At 38.6% G+C, this 21,190-nt stretch overlaps 2 protein-coding genes across 4 annotated transcripts in view; one reads left to right on the top strand and one right to left on the bottom strand.

Annotated features, from left to right (window-relative positions):
- The first annotated feature begins 13,439 nt into the window (after positions 1 to 13,439).
- On the top strand, positions 13,440 to 15,267 carry zgc:194627 (uncharacterized protein LOC799208 homolog). The gene is made up of 4 exons (XM_059569064.1): positions 13,440 to 13,515; positions 14,086 to 14,126; positions 14,492 to 14,815; positions 14,987 to 15,267. Exons 1-4 carry the CDS (start codon positions 13,505 to 13,507, stop codon positions 15,109 to 15,111), a joined length of 501 nt encoding a protein of 166 aa, XP_059425047.1. The 5' UTR covers positions 13,440 to 13,504; the 3' UTR covers positions 15,112 to 15,267.
- Positions 15,268 to 15,653: 386 nt separating this feature from the next.
- LOC132159513 (unconventional myosin-IXb-like) overlaps positions 15,654 to 21,190 on the bottom strand; it is a 42,626-nt gene continuing 37,089 nt past the window's right edge. For all 3 annotated transcript variants that reach the window (XM_059569053.1, XM_059569055.1, XM_059569054.1), the window contains 15 exons: positions 20,966 to 21,144; positions 20,301 to 20,408; positions 19,949 to 20,119; positions 19,788 to 19,829; positions 19,590 to 19,701; positions 19,440 to 19,513; positions 19,159 to 19,351; positions 18,890 to 19,018; positions 18,706 to 18,811; positions 18,488 to 18,619; positions 18,288 to 18,411; positions 18,018 to 18,065; positions 17,175 to 17,290; positions 16,969 to 17,096; positions 15,654 to 16,648 (listed from right to left, as the gene is read on the bottom strand). In XM_059569053.1, coding sequence (XP_059425036.1) covers positions 16,221 to 16,648; positions 16,969 to 17,096; positions 17,175 to 17,290; positions 18,018 to 18,065; positions 18,288 to 18,411; positions 18,488 to 18,619; positions 18,706 to 18,811; positions 18,890 to 19,018; positions 19,159 to 19,351; positions 19,440 to 19,513; positions 19,590 to 19,701; positions 19,788 to 19,829; positions 19,949 to 20,119; positions 20,301 to 20,408; positions 20,966 to 21,144 — 2,090 coding nt within the window. In that variant the 3' untranslated portion in view covers positions 15,654 to 16,220. The remainder of the gene's footprint in view (positions 16,649 to 16,968; positions 17,097 to 17,174; positions 17,291 to 18,017; positions 18,066 to 18,287; positions 18,412 to 18,487; positions 18,620 to 18,705; positions 18,812 to 18,889; positions 19,019 to 19,158; positions 19,352 to 19,439; positions 19,514 to 19,589; positions 19,702 to 19,787; positions 19,830 to 19,948; positions 20,120 to 20,300; positions 20,409 to 20,965; positions 21,145 to 21,190) is intronic.

The following is a 21,190-nucleotide window of genomic DNA, read 5'->3' as shown; positions in this document are numbered from 1 at the left end:
TTGATAAAAATTAAGATACAATGTATACAAAACGAAAAATCTTTTAATTGGAGTTTTCTATAAAACAAAACTTAATGAAGTCGTCAAAATCATGTTTTACCAAAAACAGTTACGTTGCTCCCCATGCAGTCTTCTTTGCTGCCTCCATCTTTACCTGCAGACTGAGCTCGTGCGTCACCTTCGCGCCAGTTATTCAGCCGATAAAGTGTAGGCCTATGTATTTCAAAATTGTGTCTAGGACTATATAAATTACAAAGGTTTAATTGGCATCTTTATTTCAAACGACCTGACCAACTGCGACCCGAATATCATTAAAAATATTTTGGGATGACTCGTGACCACAGGCACCCGCTCATTTTGGATCAACCCGCGCATCACTGCTGTGAACTAGTAACTGTTTGGTTTTCCACTTTCCTCAAAACAGAGTTTATGTTTAGCAGAAGAAAGAAACTCAATCAGCTTTAAAACATCTTTTGAGTCTAATTTAATCTTTGGTTGAATTATTCCTTTAATGTTAATAAAACACCAAACACAAAGAGAAAAATCACTCAATACTCTTGGCTGAAAAACCTATTGTTTTAATAGGAATCAATGTGTATAAATAGTGTTTTATTTCTATATTTGTTCATTCAGTTTTTGTAATGCTCCTGCTAAGTACACCATATTGTAGCCTATAACTGAAAATAAAATGCTGTTTATTTTATTTGCAGGCTATGTGTATTTTTAATGTGTATCTTTGTTATCATTTTTTTAATAACAATGATAAAATAATGACAAAGATTCTTATCTTGGCCCACTTTGGCCTAAATATCCGCCATACTTTTGCATATTTTCATACCTGGAAAGGCTTTGTCTTTATTATATGGTTATTAGTTTGGCTGTAATGCTCAAACAGCTTGCAAAATAGAAAAAACAACATGACAAAGAATCTGGTAAAATCGTGATATTTATATATTTATTGATACTTTTGCCATATATCGCCCACCCCTAGCCGAGGGGGAACAAATATGGGATTTAAATCCTGCCATGATTCAAAACTGAAAATACAGGTCTGAAAGGTTGAAACTAAGTGTTCGAAAACTCAAAATCTTACAAAAAAAAGTTTTGCAAGATCGAAAAATAAGATTTGCAAGCTTGCAAAATGTAAAAAAAATAATAAAAATATCTCTGCAAACATTATGTTGTTTTTGAGATTTCCTTCTTCAGAACTGCAACATTTTTTTACGATGTTGCGCAAATAATATTTCAGAGTTTCAAATTTGTCAGTGTTCTCCCACTGTATTAGATTGTTTTCCAGGTTTGAAACCTTGTAAATGGTGATCTGAAAACTGGTGAGCGAATGTGTGGAATTTTTTTTGAAACTCTGAAAACAGAGTTTTACCACAAAGTGGTAAAAAAAATTACATCTCTTCAAACGTAATTTTGTTTTTGAGTATTCCCTCTTTAGAAGTGCAACACTCTTTTTTATGGTGTTGTGCAATCATTTTTTCAGAGTTTTGAATTTGTCACTGTTCTCCCAGTGTATAGTTTGTTTTCAAGATTTGAAACCTTGTAAATAGTGATCTGAAAACTGGTGTGCGAATAGGTGAAAAAAAGTTTTGAAACTCTGGAAACCAGTAACGTGCGGTGAAATCTTGTCATGGGTAGGCTGTGACCCATCAATGTGTGGAATATATGTTCATATATTCATTCAGTTAATTTAGCAACCCAAGTTCATATCAGGCATCATCAGATCGCTGCCTGCATTCAGCAAAGTCAGTCATGTGAGGCTAATGCACAATAAAATATAATAATCAAATTAATGGACACATCTATCTTATGACTTATACAACAAACAAATGTTTTGTGCGGGACACAGAGAAGGAGGCGGCGCGGCAGCCTATAGTCACTCCATCAAAATGCGCAAACGCGCACAGACAGCCACGGCACACACACACACACACACACACACACTTTTGGTCTGGTGACGGCGCACCAGGCTACAGTCAGAAAACATTGCGTCAGCAGTACAGCTTTAAAGTACAAAAACAGCTTATTCGCTCCTACAAACTGTTAGGCGCACACACCGACACGCAAGTATACTAGATGCTAGTATTCTGGAAGCGCGCGGAATGAGTGAGAGCGAGTAGATCACGTGACATGAAGCAGGCTCGGTCTCTGCCTCAATGTTGATAATTCAAGACAGCATGAGAACTGACTGCGCATGCGCAAATATACATAAACTACGTTCTATGGACCAAAGAGGCACCGCTCACCTCTGCCTCAATGGCCATGGCTTTTGAATTTCCTGCATGAAACAACGGTTTTTAGTAGCAAATAATGGCAAAATGAGTATATTATGTGTATTCCTGAAATTTTTTGTTACAAAAAATAATATTTGGAATAAAATTAATGCAATTAATAATGTGGTGAATTATTAAAGCTCTTGGAATTAATAAATGTAATGTCAACATTTCCTTTGGTGAGGCACTGCCTACCCTGCCTACCCTGACCGCACGTCCCTGCTGGAAACTGAGGTTCGAAAGGGCGAAACTTATTACATTACATTACATTAGCACTCCTATTGCAGACTATTTTTTCAGAGCTGAGTTTACAACACCCACTTTGCGGAGATACGCACACACAGTTGCGAGCTTGCGACTCACGTGATTTGTGGCAGCGTTGTCACGCAGCTCTGCTCTGAAACTCAGACTGAGCGAAAATGAAGCTTCGCAACCTCGCAAATAAAAAAAGCCTAGAGGGAGGGCCTTCTGCTCTTGGCCAATGCTTTGCTGTCTGCTGACGTACAGTCCAATCACAAGTCGTATTTACTGGAAAGGTGGGATTGACCTACTGCTCCGCCAATGACAAAAGCGCACAGGATACGCAAACAGAGGATGCACAGATTTATGTCCACAAGGCGGTCCCGTCGCGGTCCAGTTCTAAAATAAAGGTTTACCCACTTGTCGCTGAAATTCACCATACAATTGCCAACACCCACTGAGTTTACCACTGATAGACCGGCGGTGCATCAGTATACACACTCACCTCACTTTCCTCACACTGTAAAAACGAACTTTTTGGTATAGAAATATATATTAAATTAACCATCATAATTTTTACTTCATAAAATTAAAATTCAATGAGAACTAGAATTTCCTAAGTAAAATTTTAAATATCTACCCATTTAATTCATGTAATAAATTAACTGGTTGTAAAGAGTAAATCTTATTATATATTTGCTTGTAATATTTAAACGTTTCATAGTCACTTCACATAAACATAGTAATTTTAAGTAAATTTTAATCGAAAAGTATAGCGCGTTTGAATCCGCACATGCGTGTTTGGACAAGACAGTCTAACTGCGCACTTTGGATCATCAGAGACGAATTGGCAGGCTGCTGCGTGGCTGCTTTTTGTCGTGTTTGAGGCTTTTAGTGTCTATGGTTTGAGGTTAGTTTGTCTTTCTGTTTTACATTTAATATAACATGGGTCTGTGTGGATTTGATTGATTATTCTTGTTTATTTGACTCAATAAACATTAATGCTCATCTTATAACATGACCTCATATTAGTGTAACGTTAACGCGCGTAGGTTAGGCCTATCCATAGAACATTAGCTGCTATAACCCTATTTACAATCACTTCCTACATTAAATTATTTATATTTAATCGGAACCGTTTTCAATAGTTTCACAAAGCACTGTTTTTCGTGTAAAAATTTCAAACTGATTGGAAATTATTAGAAAATATTTACCGTTGTAACTGCTAGCTAGCTAAAATTAGGCCTTAATATTAATTAACGTAACCACTTTCCTGCTGAAGTAACGTTATACTGTTGACTAAGTTATGGAAAAGTTTGAATGTTCTTACTGAATATTGCTCAGGAACGTCTAACTTACACATAACGTTAAAGCTACATTTTTTCAAAATTATCAGGCGCTGCGTCATATCATTACGACAGCGCTCGAATGCAGAATTGATTCCTCTTTCGCGTTTCCTTGCCCTTGAACGGACACATAAACACAAAATTGTCGTCTCGACAAGTATTCTCTCGTATATGTCATATGTGCACAGCTGAGAAAGAAACGGATATTTGTCAGGTTTTTTCGGTCCGTGCAGTCGGTCTTAAAGTGACAGCACACACTTTATATATATATATATATATATATATATATATATATATATATATATATATATACCGTTTTCTTTGTCATTGATATAAATAAAACAACAAAATACAGCTTTAACAAAGCTTAAACTATATTTAATTTATACAGTGATTTTTATTTTTAGTGTTATTTTACATTTAGGCTTAATTATTAATTTCTGTACCTTAATATACTGTTAGACTTTCAAATAACTTTATTTAGTATTCATCTCTGCTTGTAATTTGCAGATTCTACCCGGCCTAAAAATCCTTGGCATCCATCTAAAAAGCACCATGACCAGAAGCACATTAAAACACGGATAAATCAACTATCAACTTACAGTGTAATGCTCATCGCTTTCAGTTGTAAATTGCACTCATGCCTGTTGCGCATCCCCATGTGATCGTCAAGAAGGAGAAGGAGGGCGGGAGAAAGACTCTCCCCAATATAGTATGTGTGTATGTGTTTGTTCATTCTGTTGTGATAATGAAGTCACTTTAAATAATTTCAGCAATTCTATTTTTGTTTCTCAAAAGACTTATATTTTTTCTTCTAAATTGTATGCATGCAAGAGGACAGCTGCAGTGACATCACTCAGCACATCATAAAAATACTGGTTGTCCATGGTGCTGATGGAGAAGATCCGATCAATGTATCCATCCTTCTTGAAGGGAAGGAAATGCTGCCAGGATGCGGCAATACTGCAAAAGGCATGCATGCTGCTTATGGGCCTGATTTAACTGAATGCACCTTTGTCAAGAGATTACTGAATGTCCATTTTTGGAGGAAGAACATTTTTTGATGACTGAAAAATAAAACTGTTAAATTGTATTTTATTTGTGTGATTTGTGAAAAATATGGAGAAAATTATTTATGTTCATGATTATTTATAAAAAAGAAATTAGCAATGTTTACATAATTATATATAGTAAATGAAAATCTCAACAAAAAAACCTTTAAAAAAATCTACTTATTTTACTTAATTAAATGGTAAGATTTACTTAATAATTTCATAAAAGCAAGCTTCCTAATTATAAAACAAGAAATAAACTTTACTTAATTTCTTTAAATAAATATAGCTTCTAAATTAAATGTAAATAGGTAATTTTTACTTAATTTCTTCATGAACGTTACGTTCAATACTAAGTAGATTTTACTTGATAATGACACGTGAGTTGTACTTGATATTATAGCAGTAAAATTTACTTAAAATATACTTGTGCAAATTGTTACTAGGATTTTATTAAGTAAATCTTACAAGTAGTTTTTTTCAGTGCAGCTGGCGACTCACTTTCCTCAAGCAGCGAACGATTCACTTTCCCCACGACTCACTTTCCTCACGCAGTGCACCACTGACTCTCTCTTCATGTAGAGACCGAATATTACAATTAAAGTGACTTCAATAGTGCATCCAAAAGAATATTTAGATATTATATTGAAATATTCAGAAAGGTGTACAGTGTATTTTGTACTTTTATTAAAATATTTCAGTAAAATTATAAATAATTGCCTATTACAACTTTATGAATGCATGGTTAACCTTTTTCTGCAATCACTATAGGCTATATGTATTGAGACGTTTTAAAATCTATATTTTGTAAAAATAAACCTGAATTATAATCTAAATATCTGTATTTTCATATATATATATATATATATATATATATATATATATATAAAACATAAATAAGTAGGCTAATAAATATATAATGTTTAAAACATATGATAAACTATTTGTTCTCCACCACATGCTAAAATTGATACTGTGTGTGTGTGTGTGTGTGTGTGTGTGTGTGTGTGTGTGTGTGTGTGTGTGTGTGTGCGTGTGTGTGTGTGAAAGAGAGTGCTTTCTGCATTGAGGATATTCTGTAGTTTGGGTAAATCTTTACTGGATTGTCTGTACCCAATCCTTATCTTCAAGAATCGGCTTAAAACACATCTCTTCCAAATGTATTTGACCTTCTAACTTTAACACTCACTATTCTTAAAAAAAAGAATAATATTAAGCTTTCTATTATTTTGTATTCTATCGGTTTTCTTTCATTATACAATTAACAAAGGCAAAAAAGACCTCTAACTCTAGCTTGCTCTATTCTTTTTCTATTCTATCTGTTATCAGTATTTCTTTATTATATTATTTAAAAGCCTTTGTTACGTGTAAGCTAACTGAGACTTGTTATAGCACTTGTATATTTGTTGTTTTTTATTGCTTCCATTGTCCTCATACGCTGTTTGTGACGGATTGAGAGAGGATAGAGCTGACATTTTGAGTCACCGACTTTGCAAAAACCCAACAAAAACACGTCCTAAGAGTCCAAAGCATTCACTTCGCAATGAAGCCTGTTAGAATTAATAAATACAGTTAAAATGTCCTTATAATTTAAGTCATTAAAAAAAATGGTGTACGTTTTTATATTCATTGAACATTAATTATTGAGTATCAGCACGTGCGCGAGCACAAATTTGCTATTAATTTTATAGCTACAACAGTGCATAGGAGCGCAACTGCAGAGCGCTTTGGAAAGAAGGAGAAAGCGACGCGTTTTTAGGCGCGAAATGTGAACGGCCCTTAACACGGTGTTTTGTTCCTTGAATTCAACAGATTTTCAACGAATCAAGTGAGCCAGTGATTCAACAGTCCATTCAAATGGACTCTTTTGTTTCCTTTCTAATAGAATCAGGCCGTTTTAAACGAAAAGATTGATTTGAACGATTCAATAAATAGCCTACTTAAAACCATGGTTTTGCTGTCACCTACTGGCGTTTTTATTGTCATCATTATTTATCAATGACAGGTCTAAACCAGACAAGGTGCAAGTGTGTATACTGATGCACCGCCGGTCTATCAGTGGTAAACTCAGTGGGTGTTGGCAATTGTATGGTGAATTTCAGCGACAAGTGGGTAACCTTTATTTTAGAACTGGACCGCGACGGGACCGCCTTGTGGACATAAATCTGTGCATCCTCTGTTTGCGTATCCTGTGCGCTTTTGTCATTGGCGGAGCAGTAGGTCAATCCCACCTTTCCAGTAAATACGACTTGTGATTGGACTGTACGTCAGCAGACAGCAAAGCATTGGCCAAGAGCAGAAGGCCCTCCCTCTAGGCTTTTTTTATTTGCGAGGTTGCGAAGCTTCATTTTCGCTCATTCTGAGTTTCAGAGTTTCAGAGCAGAGCTGCATGACAACGCTGCCACAAATCACGTGAGGACGCAAGCTCGCAACTCCACAAAGTGGGTGTTGTAAACTCAGCTCTGAAAAAATAGTCTGCAATAGGAGTGCTAATGTAATGTAATGTAATAAGTTTCGCCCTTTCGAACCTCAGTTTTCAGAGTTTCAAAACTTTTTTTCACCTATTCGCACACCAGTTTTCAGATCACTATTTACAAGGTTTCAAATCTTGAAAACAAACTATACACTGGGAGAACAGTGACAAATTCAAAACTCTGAAAAAATGATTGCACAACACCATAAAAAAGAGTGTTGCACTTCTGAAGAGGGAATACTCAAAAACAAAATTACGTTTGAAGAGATGTAATTTTTTTTTACCACTTTGTGGTAAAACTCTGTTTTCAGAGTTTCAAAAAAAATTCCACACATTCGCTCACCAGTTTTCAGATCACCATTTACAAGGTTTCAAACCTGGAAAACAATCTAATACAGTGGGAGAACACTGACAAATTTGAAACTCGTAAAAAAATGTTGCAGTTCTGAAGAAGGAAATCTCAAAAACAACATAATGTTTGCAGAGATATTTTTATTTTTTTTACATTTTGCAAGCTTGCAAATCTTATTTTTCGATATTGCAAAACTTTTTTTTGTAAGATTTTGAGTTTCCGAACACTTAGTTTCAACCTTTCAGACCTGTATTTTCAGTTTTGAATCATGGCAGGATTTAAATCCCATAAACAAACCCATTCACCGAACCCAAATACCCCCACCCCCCGGTCCGCGATTGTGCCCTCGTGACGTCATTTCGATCCTGCCCCTCCAGAGGTCTGTGCATGCCACTGTATGAAGACTCTCACCAAAGCGACGTAGAGTGTGCGCCTTTACAGCAGAGTTTACGGTACATCAACCACAGGTACAATGTACATCCACTGAACTGAAAAATATCACAGATTGCTCGGGAGGGGCGGTTGATTGAGCGCCTGGATTGTGACTGGAGCATTGATGGAAGGAAGTGACGGTAGTACCGGAAGTGATCCGGAGATGGAGGAAGAGTGTAGCGGTAGGAGTTCAGGAGCAAATGATTGGAGTAAAATTGCTAATCTTAAAAGAAAGAAAACCTGTAGACAAGAATCAGGAACTGACAGTGAAAAAGACTGTATGCCAGTAAGGACATGCAAGGATGATTTCAAGGTAATGATGAAGTTTGCAGATGATTTTACGATTAATCCAGTACAATTAACCAAAGCAATAAAGAAAGCAGTAGGAGATGTAGAGAGTGCCAAGACTTTGAGAAATGGGAATATTCTAATTTTCTGTAAAAATTAAAAACAACAGAAAGTGACACAGGGTATAAAATCACTGTTAGGCCAATTGGTGAGTTGGACAGTACCAAGTAAGAGAGTTTGGTTAAGGGGAGTAATCTATGGAATTCCAACTGATGTATCTTCAGAATCAATAAAGAACAATATAAAGGGGGCTAAAGTGATTGAAGTGAAAAGATTGAAATGTGTTCGTAATAAAGAGAGAGTAGATAGACTTTCTGTAATGCTTCAGTTTGATGAAGGAACAATGCCAGAGAGAGTATATATTGGATATGTTAGCTATGCAGTAAGAGCATATGTACCACCTCCAATCAGGTGTTTCAAATGTCAAAAGTATGGGCATGTTGCGGCAGTCTGTAAGGGAAAACAGCGATGTGCTAGATGTAGTGGGAACCATGAATATGAAAAAAGTGTGAGCAAGGGGCAAATTTAAAGTGTTGTAACTGTGGAGGCGAGCACAGTGCTGGCTTCGGGTGATGTGAGGTGCGTTTTCATGTGGACGAAAGGCCGAACCGCGTAAAAAAAGTCACGGTTATAAAAATACCCGTGTCCGTGTGGACAGGGCCTTATTACATGGTTTAAATCAAGGCAATCTGTTTACTCAAACGGTTTGAGTTAAGTTTACTTGTCGGGTTTTACAGTGTAGCATATTTTTAAAACGTATTTAAATATAAAATGTATGTTTATTTGCAACGGTTATGCTAACAACAATAAAAAAAAATAAAAAAAAACATTTATAACAGTAAAACAGCGACATCTGCTGATGGACACATGCTGCGCTGTCACAGGAACATGCCAGCTGAAGATAATGAGGAAATTATGTCGCTCCTTTAGCAAAGTGCATTCCTAACGACTACTTAATGGCACGCACATGTCCTACTCACTCCAAAGTCCCCACTCCAAGGGGATAGGGATGATCACTTACATTTGGAATTTGCCCAGGAACCGTTCGGTACCGGTACTAGTACCGGCACACCCCTAGTCAATAATAAATCTAATTTGGTGTTTTACGACGCACATTATACATAGGCTAAGTTCTCTTTTACTTGTAACTTCTATGCTGTGTCCCAAACCGCTCCCTATCCACTATATAACGCACTATATGGGGTGTCAGCCATTTTGTAGTGCTGTCGGAATTCTGAGTGAACTACTTCATTCCCTACATTTGTCCACTACTTTTTACCCACAATTCATTCTGATTTCGAGTGTACAACCAGGGGGGCAGGGTTTCAAGCACCCCTGGGCGCCCCCGTTGGCTAGCGGACCCCCACCTGCTGTTAGCATTCCATTGAGTCCCATTCATTTTGGATTCTCTTTGACAGTGAATAACTTTACATCTGAGGTGTTTAAAGACTCCGTTTGTCCATTTCTAAAGAAACATGAAAATGTATAAAAGGCTCCATTACCTTGTATCTTACGTTATGGTCCCGTAGAAGCAGTTTTTGTAAAAATAGGCTAACGATTGCGTCATAACCTGCGACTCTCTGTCACACAGTAGAGATATTACCGTATGGACTGGAGGAGAAGCTCGCAGGCAATCTTTTACTGTCTATGAGGCAATCTGGGGGACTTGGAGACATAAAGTCAAGGGAGATAATTAATCAGAATACTTCTAATCCTGTTCACGCTCGCCTTCTCTGCAAGATTCGGTGGGTGATTCAGATTTCTCTTGGCACAGCGATTAGAAGACTTACAGGTTGCTCACGTGAAATCTACCTCTTCAAGCTCAGTTTGAGTCTGGCAGTACGCCCGACCCCCAGGAAGTGATTGATTTCTAATTGACTTCACTTGTCTCCGTTGAATCCAATGGGGTCGCTGTGTCCATTTCTTTTACTGTCTATAGCTGTGTCTCATTTAGAAGGCCACGTCCTCCGGTGGGCGCATCCTCTGGAGGTCGAATCCTCTCTAGGATGCATATACGGAGTGTCCTTAACCCTGGGATTAAACGAGAAGGCCTTCGTAGGACGGACGGAAAAGGAAACAGGAAGTATCATGTTGCTATGCCAACACATAGCGTCGTTGCGCTCTCACACTTGTTAAAGAAAAAAATATTAGGAAAATTATTTCGAAGGTCTCATTCGGAGTGTGCTACTTGCTTTTCTGAAACGAGACAACCTCAATGATGTATGCAGCCTTCAAATGCGACCTTCGGAGGGCGCAGCCTTCTAAATGAGACACAGCTTATCTGCCCTACAAAGCAAAAAGGCAGTAACTGCATTTTTGGTCAAAAATTAGTTATTGTCATTTTCATGACATTCAAGGCATCCTTTGTTATGTGCCAAAACATCTTATCTGAAATGTGTGTCGATTTGGAGAAAAATGGTAGTTGTTTGTACAGTAACTACTTAGGCTGGATGACAGGATAACTTTTAAGTCATTTTTCTCAGTTCTGCACTCTGCGTAGTTACTGCCTTTTTTTTTTAGGGCAGTTATGTGTACAACCATAGACAGTAAAAGAAATGGACACAGCGACCCCATTGGAACTCAATTGAGATAAGTGAAGCCCATTTTTAGCGATTTTTAGCACTTCCGTTTCTGACGCGCAGACTCAAACGAAGCTTGATGACGTCAGCAACCTGTCTGACAGATGTAAATCTTCTAGTAGCTGTGCGTGCAAACTGCCATCGTTAATCTTGCAGAGACGGCGAGCTTGAGCTGGGAGTTCTTTGGCGTGAGTGAGCAGGAGTAAGTATTCTGATTAATTATTTTGTATAGCTAACGCAAGTGAAGTTCTGCTACAAGATGGCGGCACGCGGCCGACTTCAACTTCCGGTCGACTTCCTTCCAACCTGTGTACAACAGATGGACACTCGCTGAAGCACTATTTCCCACAATCCGTCGAGCTGGAAGCGAGAGAGCGAGAGCGAGCGAGTTTGAATGAGAGATGAAGTTTACATCTTTATTATTTCTGTTTTAACGTTTTTCCTACATTATTTATTTTTTTAACAGGTAGTGCAATCTGATGTAAAATTAATGGTCGCCTGAGGACGCTCTACAACCATCTTATCTGAGCTCAAAACGCTTGAGCGAGTGTCAAGATACTAAAACTAATAAATACATAATTATGAACGTGTTTATGTGTGTTTATTTTTGTTCTCAGTACGTTATTTTAATAACATTTAATGATTATGGACATAAAAGCATTACAAAAAAATTATAATAATTATATACCATCGATGAAACCACAAAGCTGAAGCGGAGGTATGTATAACTGCAATATAAAGTAATGTTGAGTATTATTGCTATAAGTATTATTTTCTAAAATTAAGTACATGTAATATAAAAGTACATGGCAATGTTTTTGCAACAGCTCCAAATCTCACACGCAGTGTAGGCTATAGGTCACTGTACGAATCCGTTCACTAATTTATTTGTTCACTCCTTCCTGATATAGGAACTGCCATACACTATATAGGGATTAGTGAATGAGTGAATAAGTGAGCGATTTCAGAACGCAAGTACAAGGAGAACGCATGAAGTGCCCGGATGTGCCGACTTGAGAGACCCATCGTTAGAAATCACAGAAGACGCTGCGGACGGCCGGTGTACGGAAGCCTGCAAGCTTTAAACTCTCTCTCGCATATACTTAAAGTAAACATTTATCGTTTTGTTTTGCTTAATTTTAATAAAGCTATAAGTCAGTTCCCTTGCTCTTTTGAATTTATTTAGGTGTTAATTACATTCGGCGAGCTGTCTCTTTAATACCTTGTGGTTTATATACATGTTGCTGCTGATTGGGCTGACATTTTTTACACAGCCACCAAACAAGAAAATCGTATCTAAAAGAAAAGGCTGCTCACCGTTTTCAGGCAATATGTTCAACCCGGAAACTGTAGTAAAACATTCCCAGCCGTCTGTTAACAGTTCTGGACCAATCAAATCAAATGATGACAGAATCAGCCAATCTGTGTGTGGAGAAAGGCGGGGCATTTTTAAACGATGCACATTTGAAACAAACAGTATATCGTTGACTGTTTGTTTTTATTTGATTTGGAAAGTGATGACATCCCGTGGTAACTAGGATTTACACAAGCTCCAGTCTGGATCCAGAACACCTGAGAAGAGATGATGCTGACCCTCAGAGGACCCCAGATGATGCTAAACCTGAATCAACAAACAGAACTGACAATTATTGCTACATGTGTGACTGCATCATATAATAATTGCTGTTAATAATGTTCATTGTCTGTCTGACTACGTCTTGTATTAATTTTTCAAAAAATCCTGTCATACGTGCACAAAATGGTCACCAATTATAAGCTACTACTAAATATTGTAGAAACGTAATTTTCTGTAAAGTTGCTTTGTAATGATTTGTATTGTGAAAAGCGCTATACGAATAAACTTGAATTAAATGGCAAAATATTTTTAATGAACTTTTATGGACTTGACATGCTCAGCATATTATTTTCCCCTCATTTTTTCAGATGCCGTTTCATCTATCTACTGTTACTTTTAATACATGGTAAAAAAAAAAAAACACAAAAAAAAAAACAGAACAAATAAGATTAGAATACGATGTATTATTATATACTATGTTCTTTTCATTACAGAACTAAAAATGTAGAAAAAGTGTGACGAGAAACAATCCTAGATTTTCAATGCGGTTTCCCACGGTAATAATACAATGTATAATTTATGTGTGTGTCAATATATATATATATATATATGTATGTATGTATGTATATGTTTAATGAACAATTAATGTAAAACTTAAAATGTTGTGTTTTCTAGTCTCTCTGCATCAGGTAGTTGACTCCGCCTATTAAGAGGCGGATACTTTCACTTTGCGAACCCCGCATCTTTCGAATTTGTCTCGTGCTTTAAAAATGAGATGCTCGTGTTGAATCTGTCAGAAACCCTCACACACTGCAGGATACAACATGTTCCCACGGTAAGACTTTATCCATTTACACTTCACCTCGACTAAAATATTTTACTCTTTATCGTTTATTTGTATTACTATTATTATTGTTGAGATTTGGAAGCGTTTTTAGGCTTTTGACACTGAGTTCATGTATCATTTAGACGATTTTTTTAATCGCAGTGGTAGAATTTTTAGATTTATGTCCTTGCAAAAGAAAAATCGCCAACGTTTTTAAATTAAGTAGCCTGTTTAATAGCAAGTAAATAATAATAATAATAAACTGCATGAGGCGAGAAGTTTTGAACGAAATTGCAAAAAAAAAGAAAAAAGACGTGCATAAAGTTCCACGTCCTTTTGTCGTTCATTCGATTGAAATATAGAGCTGTCAGATTGTATTATTTATTTAAGGAGATGGCACGTGTGGCACATCCAAGCCTCTGCAAAGAGTTAAAGCGTTGAAGCTGTGTTTCAGGCTCCCAATCATTAAAGTTTACTGTAGTGATTGGTTTTGTTTGAAAATCTTAAATTGCTCAAATCTGCATGTTTACAAGTTAGCGTTGTTTTTCTCCCAGTTCATTTTTTCTTCCTGGTTTACAGGTTCTGTTTCATCTTTGTTCTGACGCTGTTAATAGATGCAGGTAAGAACGGAGCTCAGTCTGCAAACTGCCTGGGGTTTAGATTTGAAGACACTAGTGGAAATTATTTTACATTGCATTTGTATATTACTTTTTTTTTTTAATTACAAACTATAAACAAAACACAGTTTATTCATTTTATTTTCCTGCATTTACACCAGCACTCATTTTCAATGACCATCTGACAATGTCACATCATTAATGCCACTCATTTATTATTTGGCTAATGACACAAAACCAGAAATAGTAATATTAATAATAATAAGATACTATTTTCATTGTTGTCTCAAATTTTTTAACCCCGGTGTAGCAGTCAATAATTAAAATTATTTAACTCTAAAAATAAATAATAAAGTTGTGTTTTCTAGTCTCTCTGCATCAGGTAGTTGAAGGTGTTGAAGGAAGATCTGTCACCCTGAAGTGCAGTCACAGACACATTTTACTTGAAGATAAACCGCTGACGGTCCACTGGAGACACAACGACATCAGGAACGTATTCGATATTATCCATGGAAGATTTTCTGTAAAAGAACAGGATCCAGTGTACAAGAACAGAGCAGAAGTTTTACTCGAGGAGCTTAAGGGCCATGTCTTTCTCAAACTCACTGATCTTCAGCTCTCTGATGAAGGAACGTATCTCTGTTTTGTCCCCGCTTTGGGAATTTTTCACAGTACACAGCTGGTGGTCAAAGGTGTGTTATAATAACTCCTAATGTTATATATTTTAAGTTTCTGTCTGCTGTTAATCTAAAGTGTAGTTCTAAATAATCAAACATGCTCTACAATATTGAGTGTTGTTTCATGCCAGACATTTTGCTCAATGCATATTAATAATTTTATTTATTTATTTTTTGCTTTAATAGAACAAACATTACCCAAATACGCAGCAGTTCGAGTTCAAGTTCGAAGTCACGGTACAGGAACAAGGCTGAGCAGGACTCTGCATCTCCTAATACCTTTATCTGGACTGATCCTGCACTTTATCTGAACAGGACTTTCTGGACGCTCTTATTGTCAATGAAGCACTGAGCACACTACAGCACTGTTCCCCCAATCAATGTAAATATTGTACCATTAACTGGAGAGACACTGCTTTTCCTATTGTCTGTTTATAAATGAAATGCTGCACTACTCACCCTTTTTTATAAAACAATAAGAAATCTATAATGACTTCGTTTTGTGTTCATTAATTGATGTTGTGTCCTCATTCATTGAAAGGTGATGTTTAGGATTATGTAGAACAGGAAGAGCAAGACAAGAACGTCGGTGGGACCTCTCGAGCAAAAAGGAAGCTGCAAAGAATTATGGGTTAAGAAAAAAACAGGAAAATAACAGATCTGCAGCCAGTATAAACTGTATTGTAGGAAAATAATTAGTTTCATTTTTCCATTAAATCCAGAAAACGATGCAAACCGTGATTTACATCATAGACATCCAGCCGGCATTCGTATGCATCCATAATTTTCATTCAACATTCAACAGCATTCATAACTCTTGACTTTAGTATTAAACACAATGGCTTGGCCGCTATTCTGAACAGACATCCACGCAGATCCAAAGTGTCATATCGTTCATCAAAATGAAAAGAGTTCTTCTGGAAAACTGCATTCGGTTATGGCATTCTGGTCCGAGAGGAAAGTGGCTAGTGCTGCATCCGTCCCCCTTCTAGTCAAAACTTTTCCATTGAGTAATTACAGTAATTAAGGGAGGATCAGCAGCTTAAAAGTCAATTTAAGATGAATTTGTGTGTACAAATAAATCAGTCCACAAAACACCATCAAGGTATCACTCCTTATGGTTGAATTAGTCTGTTCCTGTTCAATAAAGACACAAAAGGTGCAAGACTGTTTTCTTGATGCTAAAAAAGTAAAAAAAGAAAAAAAAAAAAATCAAGCATCAAGCATTGATGCATGTCAATGCAAATATGCAGCACAAATCAGAGTCTTAAAAAAGTTTCTTAAAATCCAATATATTATTAGAATGGAAAGTGCTAGGTGAGACGATTCTCTTTATCCGTCACTACGACCGGGGCAAGCAGTCAGCACCCATGACGACAACCAATCGAGTTGTTCTTTCTGGAGCAGACAGCTTTGCACGTCAAACCTCGTCCTCTACGAAAGCAATGTCCGGGTCCGAGAAACGTCGGGAGGAGGTCTGGAGCTCCTGTGTTTGGGAGGTGTCTGAGGTTGTAGGTGAGGCCGGGAAGAGGAGCTCTGTTCCAGCGCTGATGTAGAGAGACTGGATGCTGTCTTTGCGGCGGCCGGGTTGCTCTCGCCGCTGGATGAGGGTGAGGGACTGGGCTTTGCGGGGAGGGAGGGACTGTACAGCTGGGTGGCACAAGATTCCTGGGGGCAGCTTGACCGTTTTGGGGATGATAGGGTGGCGACGCTGGAGCTGAAGCCTGGGAGAAGACAGTGAAGTAAGAGAGGTGCTGTCAGCCCACATGCTGCCTCCGTGGGACAGGGTGACAGACTTCAGGGGAGGCCAAGCTGGTTTGGATAATCTTGGAATTACGATTGTTTGTCCTACAATAGAGAGACAGAACCAATCAAGCCCCAAAGAAGAAGAAAGCCCAAAGCAGAACCCATGCCACCAACAGTCATAAAAGACAGACAACATGCAGTGTCTTATTCCATCACTGCAACCATGCACAAACACTTGGGTTAGATGAGATCACAACCTACTACAGAGCGGATGGCACCGCCACCCTCTTTAATGCGCCAGGATTATCCCGTCCAGACCTGTGCCACACACAACAAGGACAGGACCCAGACATGGGTGACTACCGCAGAGGAAAAACAAAGGGCTGGTCCGAAACAAAGAGAGTCTGTACCTTAATACTGACCTTCCGTGTCCGAACAGACCGCTCGCTCGTCCAACAGGCTCTCGGAGCTGAGAGACGTCTCCGAGTCCACGTTCTCCTGGTCAGAACCAGGCTGTTCTAGTTCTGGTAGCCTGCAGGCAAGGTCCTCTCTGGAACATAAACCAGAAAACGGCATTCAAGAGTGTGGTCCTGAGACTACTTGTGAGATTTCTTCAACATTTACATACTTTTCCTGCTTGATGGACTTGATCCGCTCCATCAGGCTTCGCTCAGCTTCTGTATCTGAATCCAGGGGCTCATTCTCAGGTACGGCGCAAAGGTCGGAAGACGGCTTCACCCGAACCTAGACCCCAAACAGATACAAACTTCAACTCAAGATAATGAGTTTGACCGATTCTAGCTTTTTACCCGTGTTGCCTCAAAAAAGGAAGCACAGAAAGGTTATTCAGTAATGGGACTACAGTACTAAACATTTTCATTGGACTCAAGTCTGCCCCTATGTGGTTAGTCTATGAAGTTGTAAATCTTCAAGTGTGGCACAACAATGGTAGAGTGAAAAGTGCTAGAGATGTTTCAAAGGTGAGTCAAGTCTGGAAGAAGAGGGGAGGTCTACTGGGAAAGAATTTCAACCACTTGGATGGATGCTATTTTCATTGTGGAACCAAATACAGTTAAAGTCTGTAAGTTTCCATGGCATGAGTTTCAAAGGTTTGTAGAAGTCAAAAACAAAGATTACCAGTCAAACTGCTTATCTTTCTGCATTACTGTCTGTTTTTATACAAAAAAAAATGTAGAATACCCCTATTGTTTAATATTCAGCAATTTCCTTCGCGTAGCTTTGAAATTCATGCCATTCACTGCAATGAGCACCCAAAACCAAAACACATCTCCACCGACATCCACCCGACACCCTTGTCTACAGATCTAAATGTCTACAGATCTAAAATAACACCAACACATGCAGTGGATTGAGTTAGTATTAATGAGGCATGACTTGTACACTGCATGCACACTGGATGCATGGACATGCCAAACTACTGGGATTCACAACACCACAGGGACATACGTACCGCCACTTCTTTGTAAGGAGTGATAAATCTGAGAGGTAAATGCCAGCACTACAGAGACATAAAAACGAGAAGCAAAAAAGTGTTGCGAATATTACTCTCTGAAGTGCCTTATGGAAGTTTGCGGACGGTTGGAGAAAGTGATTGTTCAGGAGGCAAAATATGGACATTTTTTCACAGGCATCTGGAAACCAACCACTTTGAAATAATGGTACAACAATGCTAAAAGACTTTCTGCTAAAGGACAGGTAAGTCAATGAGGGTCAGGTGTACCGTGTTTTGTCTTTTTAGCTTGAGCTGATTGACAGCCAGAGCCTCAGCGTATTCCAGCTGCTCGATCTCCTCCATTTTCTCATTGTATCTCCGGATTTGTTCGTTAATTAGCATCTCCACACAACTGAGGAAAGTAAAGGTTCAGTCTCGACACTTCATTCACGTTAAAAGAGCTTGCAGTGTGGACATGAAGTCCTTACGTGGTGGTTTTGGCGACGTCTTTCATGCTCATGAGCGGGTCGGCGCTGTCTGGACAACGGAGAATACAGGGAGCAAAAACGATGGCTAGAGAGTTTGGCGTCATGCGATTGCTCTTCTCCTCCTTCGCAACCCTGAAATGCAACCAGATCGTTCACTTTATGGCTACATGGTTTTACACTAACAGCATTTGTTACGGACTGCATGTACTCATCTGTACCTGACAAGATGGAAAACCAGTCTCTCCAAGGTGTTGAAGTTGGCTGGTGGAAGCTGTTCCAAAACTTTGTAAATTGCTTGCAATTGCTCTTGGTTCTCAGGCAGTTCTGTGAAAAACAACAAAAGAGTTACTGCATGTCCAAGTGCTACCAAAACTACAGGAGAATGGTGTTGTGGGGGCCAACCTATTGCACGGAGGAAGTCGTTGTAGTACGTGAAGGTCATAAGAGGTTCAGGCAACTCCCTTAGCCACTGTTTGACAAGGCCAGTGACGGCATGGATGGGGTAATCCTCAAGACAAACATTCTCTGGGCCTACACAAACATGCAGTCATTACACAAGGTTATTTAACAAAGTTATCAGAGCGGGCAGGTTAAGCTACAAAAAACTCAAGAGACAGAGAGGCGTCTTCCCAATGTGCCATTGAGCTCTGGAAATATCCATGATGGCTCACCTGCTTCCAACAACTGGTGAAGCTCCTTCATGCGATTGGCTGAGCCAGATTTCCTGTAAATGCCCTCTGTGTACAGTCCGTTCATTTCCACATGTTCCAGCATTATCTCCAGCACAACTGGCACAGGGGTCTTGTTGTTGACCAGGTGGCACACGCGCACACCGAAGTGTTGTGATCCAGGCTCATCATCACTCTAAGCCCACAGCACACAAAGACCGACCAATTGAACAAGATTTCTAAATGACTGCTTCTCTAGAATCCTTAGAAGATTGGATTCTTACCTTCTTGGAGCAGAACGTAGAGCAGCCTATGACAATTTTACAAATGCACTTCTTATGGCAAACCATTTTGCAATCTGTAACAAAAATGAAATATCATACAGTGTTCTCAACCCGAACGAAGGCAAATTAACAGGAGACGCATCAACTTACAACTGCACATGTAGGCCTTCTCCATTCCCCAGATAAAGGAGGTGCACTGATCACAAGACTGCATGATGTTGACTTGGTAATTTGTAAACATATGGTCCAATGGATTCTCCAACTAAATCCAGACAAAATGTTTAGATTTCTTCACAATTCTCAAGGCAGTCAATATGCATCAATGGACTGTTGGACAGAGATACTCACGCTTTTGTCCTTCTTCCTTCTCGTCTTGCGACCTTTGGGTGGCTGAAACAGATTTTACCCAAGTTATGTCAAAAGGATAACATGCATTCAAGTTATCAATAACTGCCATTTTCATCAAATAATTAAGTCTAGAGGGTAACAGGGCATGCATGAACTTTTACCTTGGCTGGATCGGCCTCTTCTTTTTTGATCTCCGCTCTGATGAAGCCATCCAGAACAGACTGGAAAAGATTGACCACCAGTGGAACCTCACCTTTCTGCTTTTCTCCTGCTAGGCTGATCACTTTTTTGTGGTAGCTATTCATCAAAGCCTTATACCCAATTTGTGGTTTCTGTTGTTGAAGAAGAATTTAATAACATGAACTCAAGTTTCTTTTAATGCCCACGATACAACTTGACTTAGCAGACCAACAAATTCACGTTGCATCACAGCTGGATAGGAAACAGTTTATTTGGTCTATACAGTAGTGTTTGCGCTGTAATTTTAGGGAGTGTTGCATTAGATCTACTCACAGAGAATGAGTACATCCCCTTGATGTTTTCTCTAAACTGCATAGTGGCAGTAATGAAGATGTGCTCTGTTCCTGAAAGCTGCTTTCCCCGTGAGCGTAGATCGTTCACCTACACAGCATAAGAGAGAATTGAAGTCTGTCAAAAGTGCATACATTATAGATTTAACATCTCTAAAGCCTCGTACACACCAGGACGATTATTGCGCACGCTTATCGCCAACGTTTTCAAACATCTTTTTTGTGTTCTTAGCCAAGCAATTTTCACTGCTGATGTGGCGAGTGAAAGTGCAAATTCACTCCCTGACATAAAATGGTGCTTAAATGAAAAACAGAAATACCCCGGTACACAAATCCTATTTGATCTGCAATTCCTCTCCATAACAACTTGATTTCTACATTCATCTTGCATTAATGCATCTTCTTGGTCTACTTCCTCTTCGTAGTTATGTATCAAGTGTACTCGGCAAGACTGTTTTATGCTTGAGCGCCACCAAGTCAGTGTGCACACTCACATTGATGCCCTTTGTTTTGTCAAAGCGTTAAACGTGGCAATAATCGCACATGATATTCATCCCGGTGTGATCATCAATATTGCATCAATTATGCATAGCCACACAATCAACTTCAAAAAGTTGAATATCTTTCAGTCCTATCCATTCTTCAGACCTGATTGCCCAGGAACTCATCAAGGTGGCGTAGCTCATTGGCATTGGTGATCACACGGTTCAGAGAGGAGTTACACTGCTCAGAGGCCCGAGTTGTTGAGTGACTGATCTTGATGCTGGGGGTCTGAGCAGGTCGACTCGCATGAAGCTTTGAATTATGCAAACGTGATTGAGAAATGGCTATCAAAAAACAGGGGAAAAAAGAACAATAAATGAAGATAAAAGT

Source organism: Carassius carassius, chromosome 16 (genome assembly GCF_963082965.1).
Source record: "Carassius carassius chromosome 16, fCarCar2.1, whole genome shotgun sequence".
In the NCBI taxonomy this organism is placed as follows: Eukaryota; Metazoa; Chordata; class Actinopteri; order Cypriniformes; family Cyprinidae; genus Carassius; species Carassius carassius.
The sequence above is the reverse complement of the archived record's forward strand: the minus strand, read 5'-3'. Positions and strand labels throughout refer to the sequence as shown.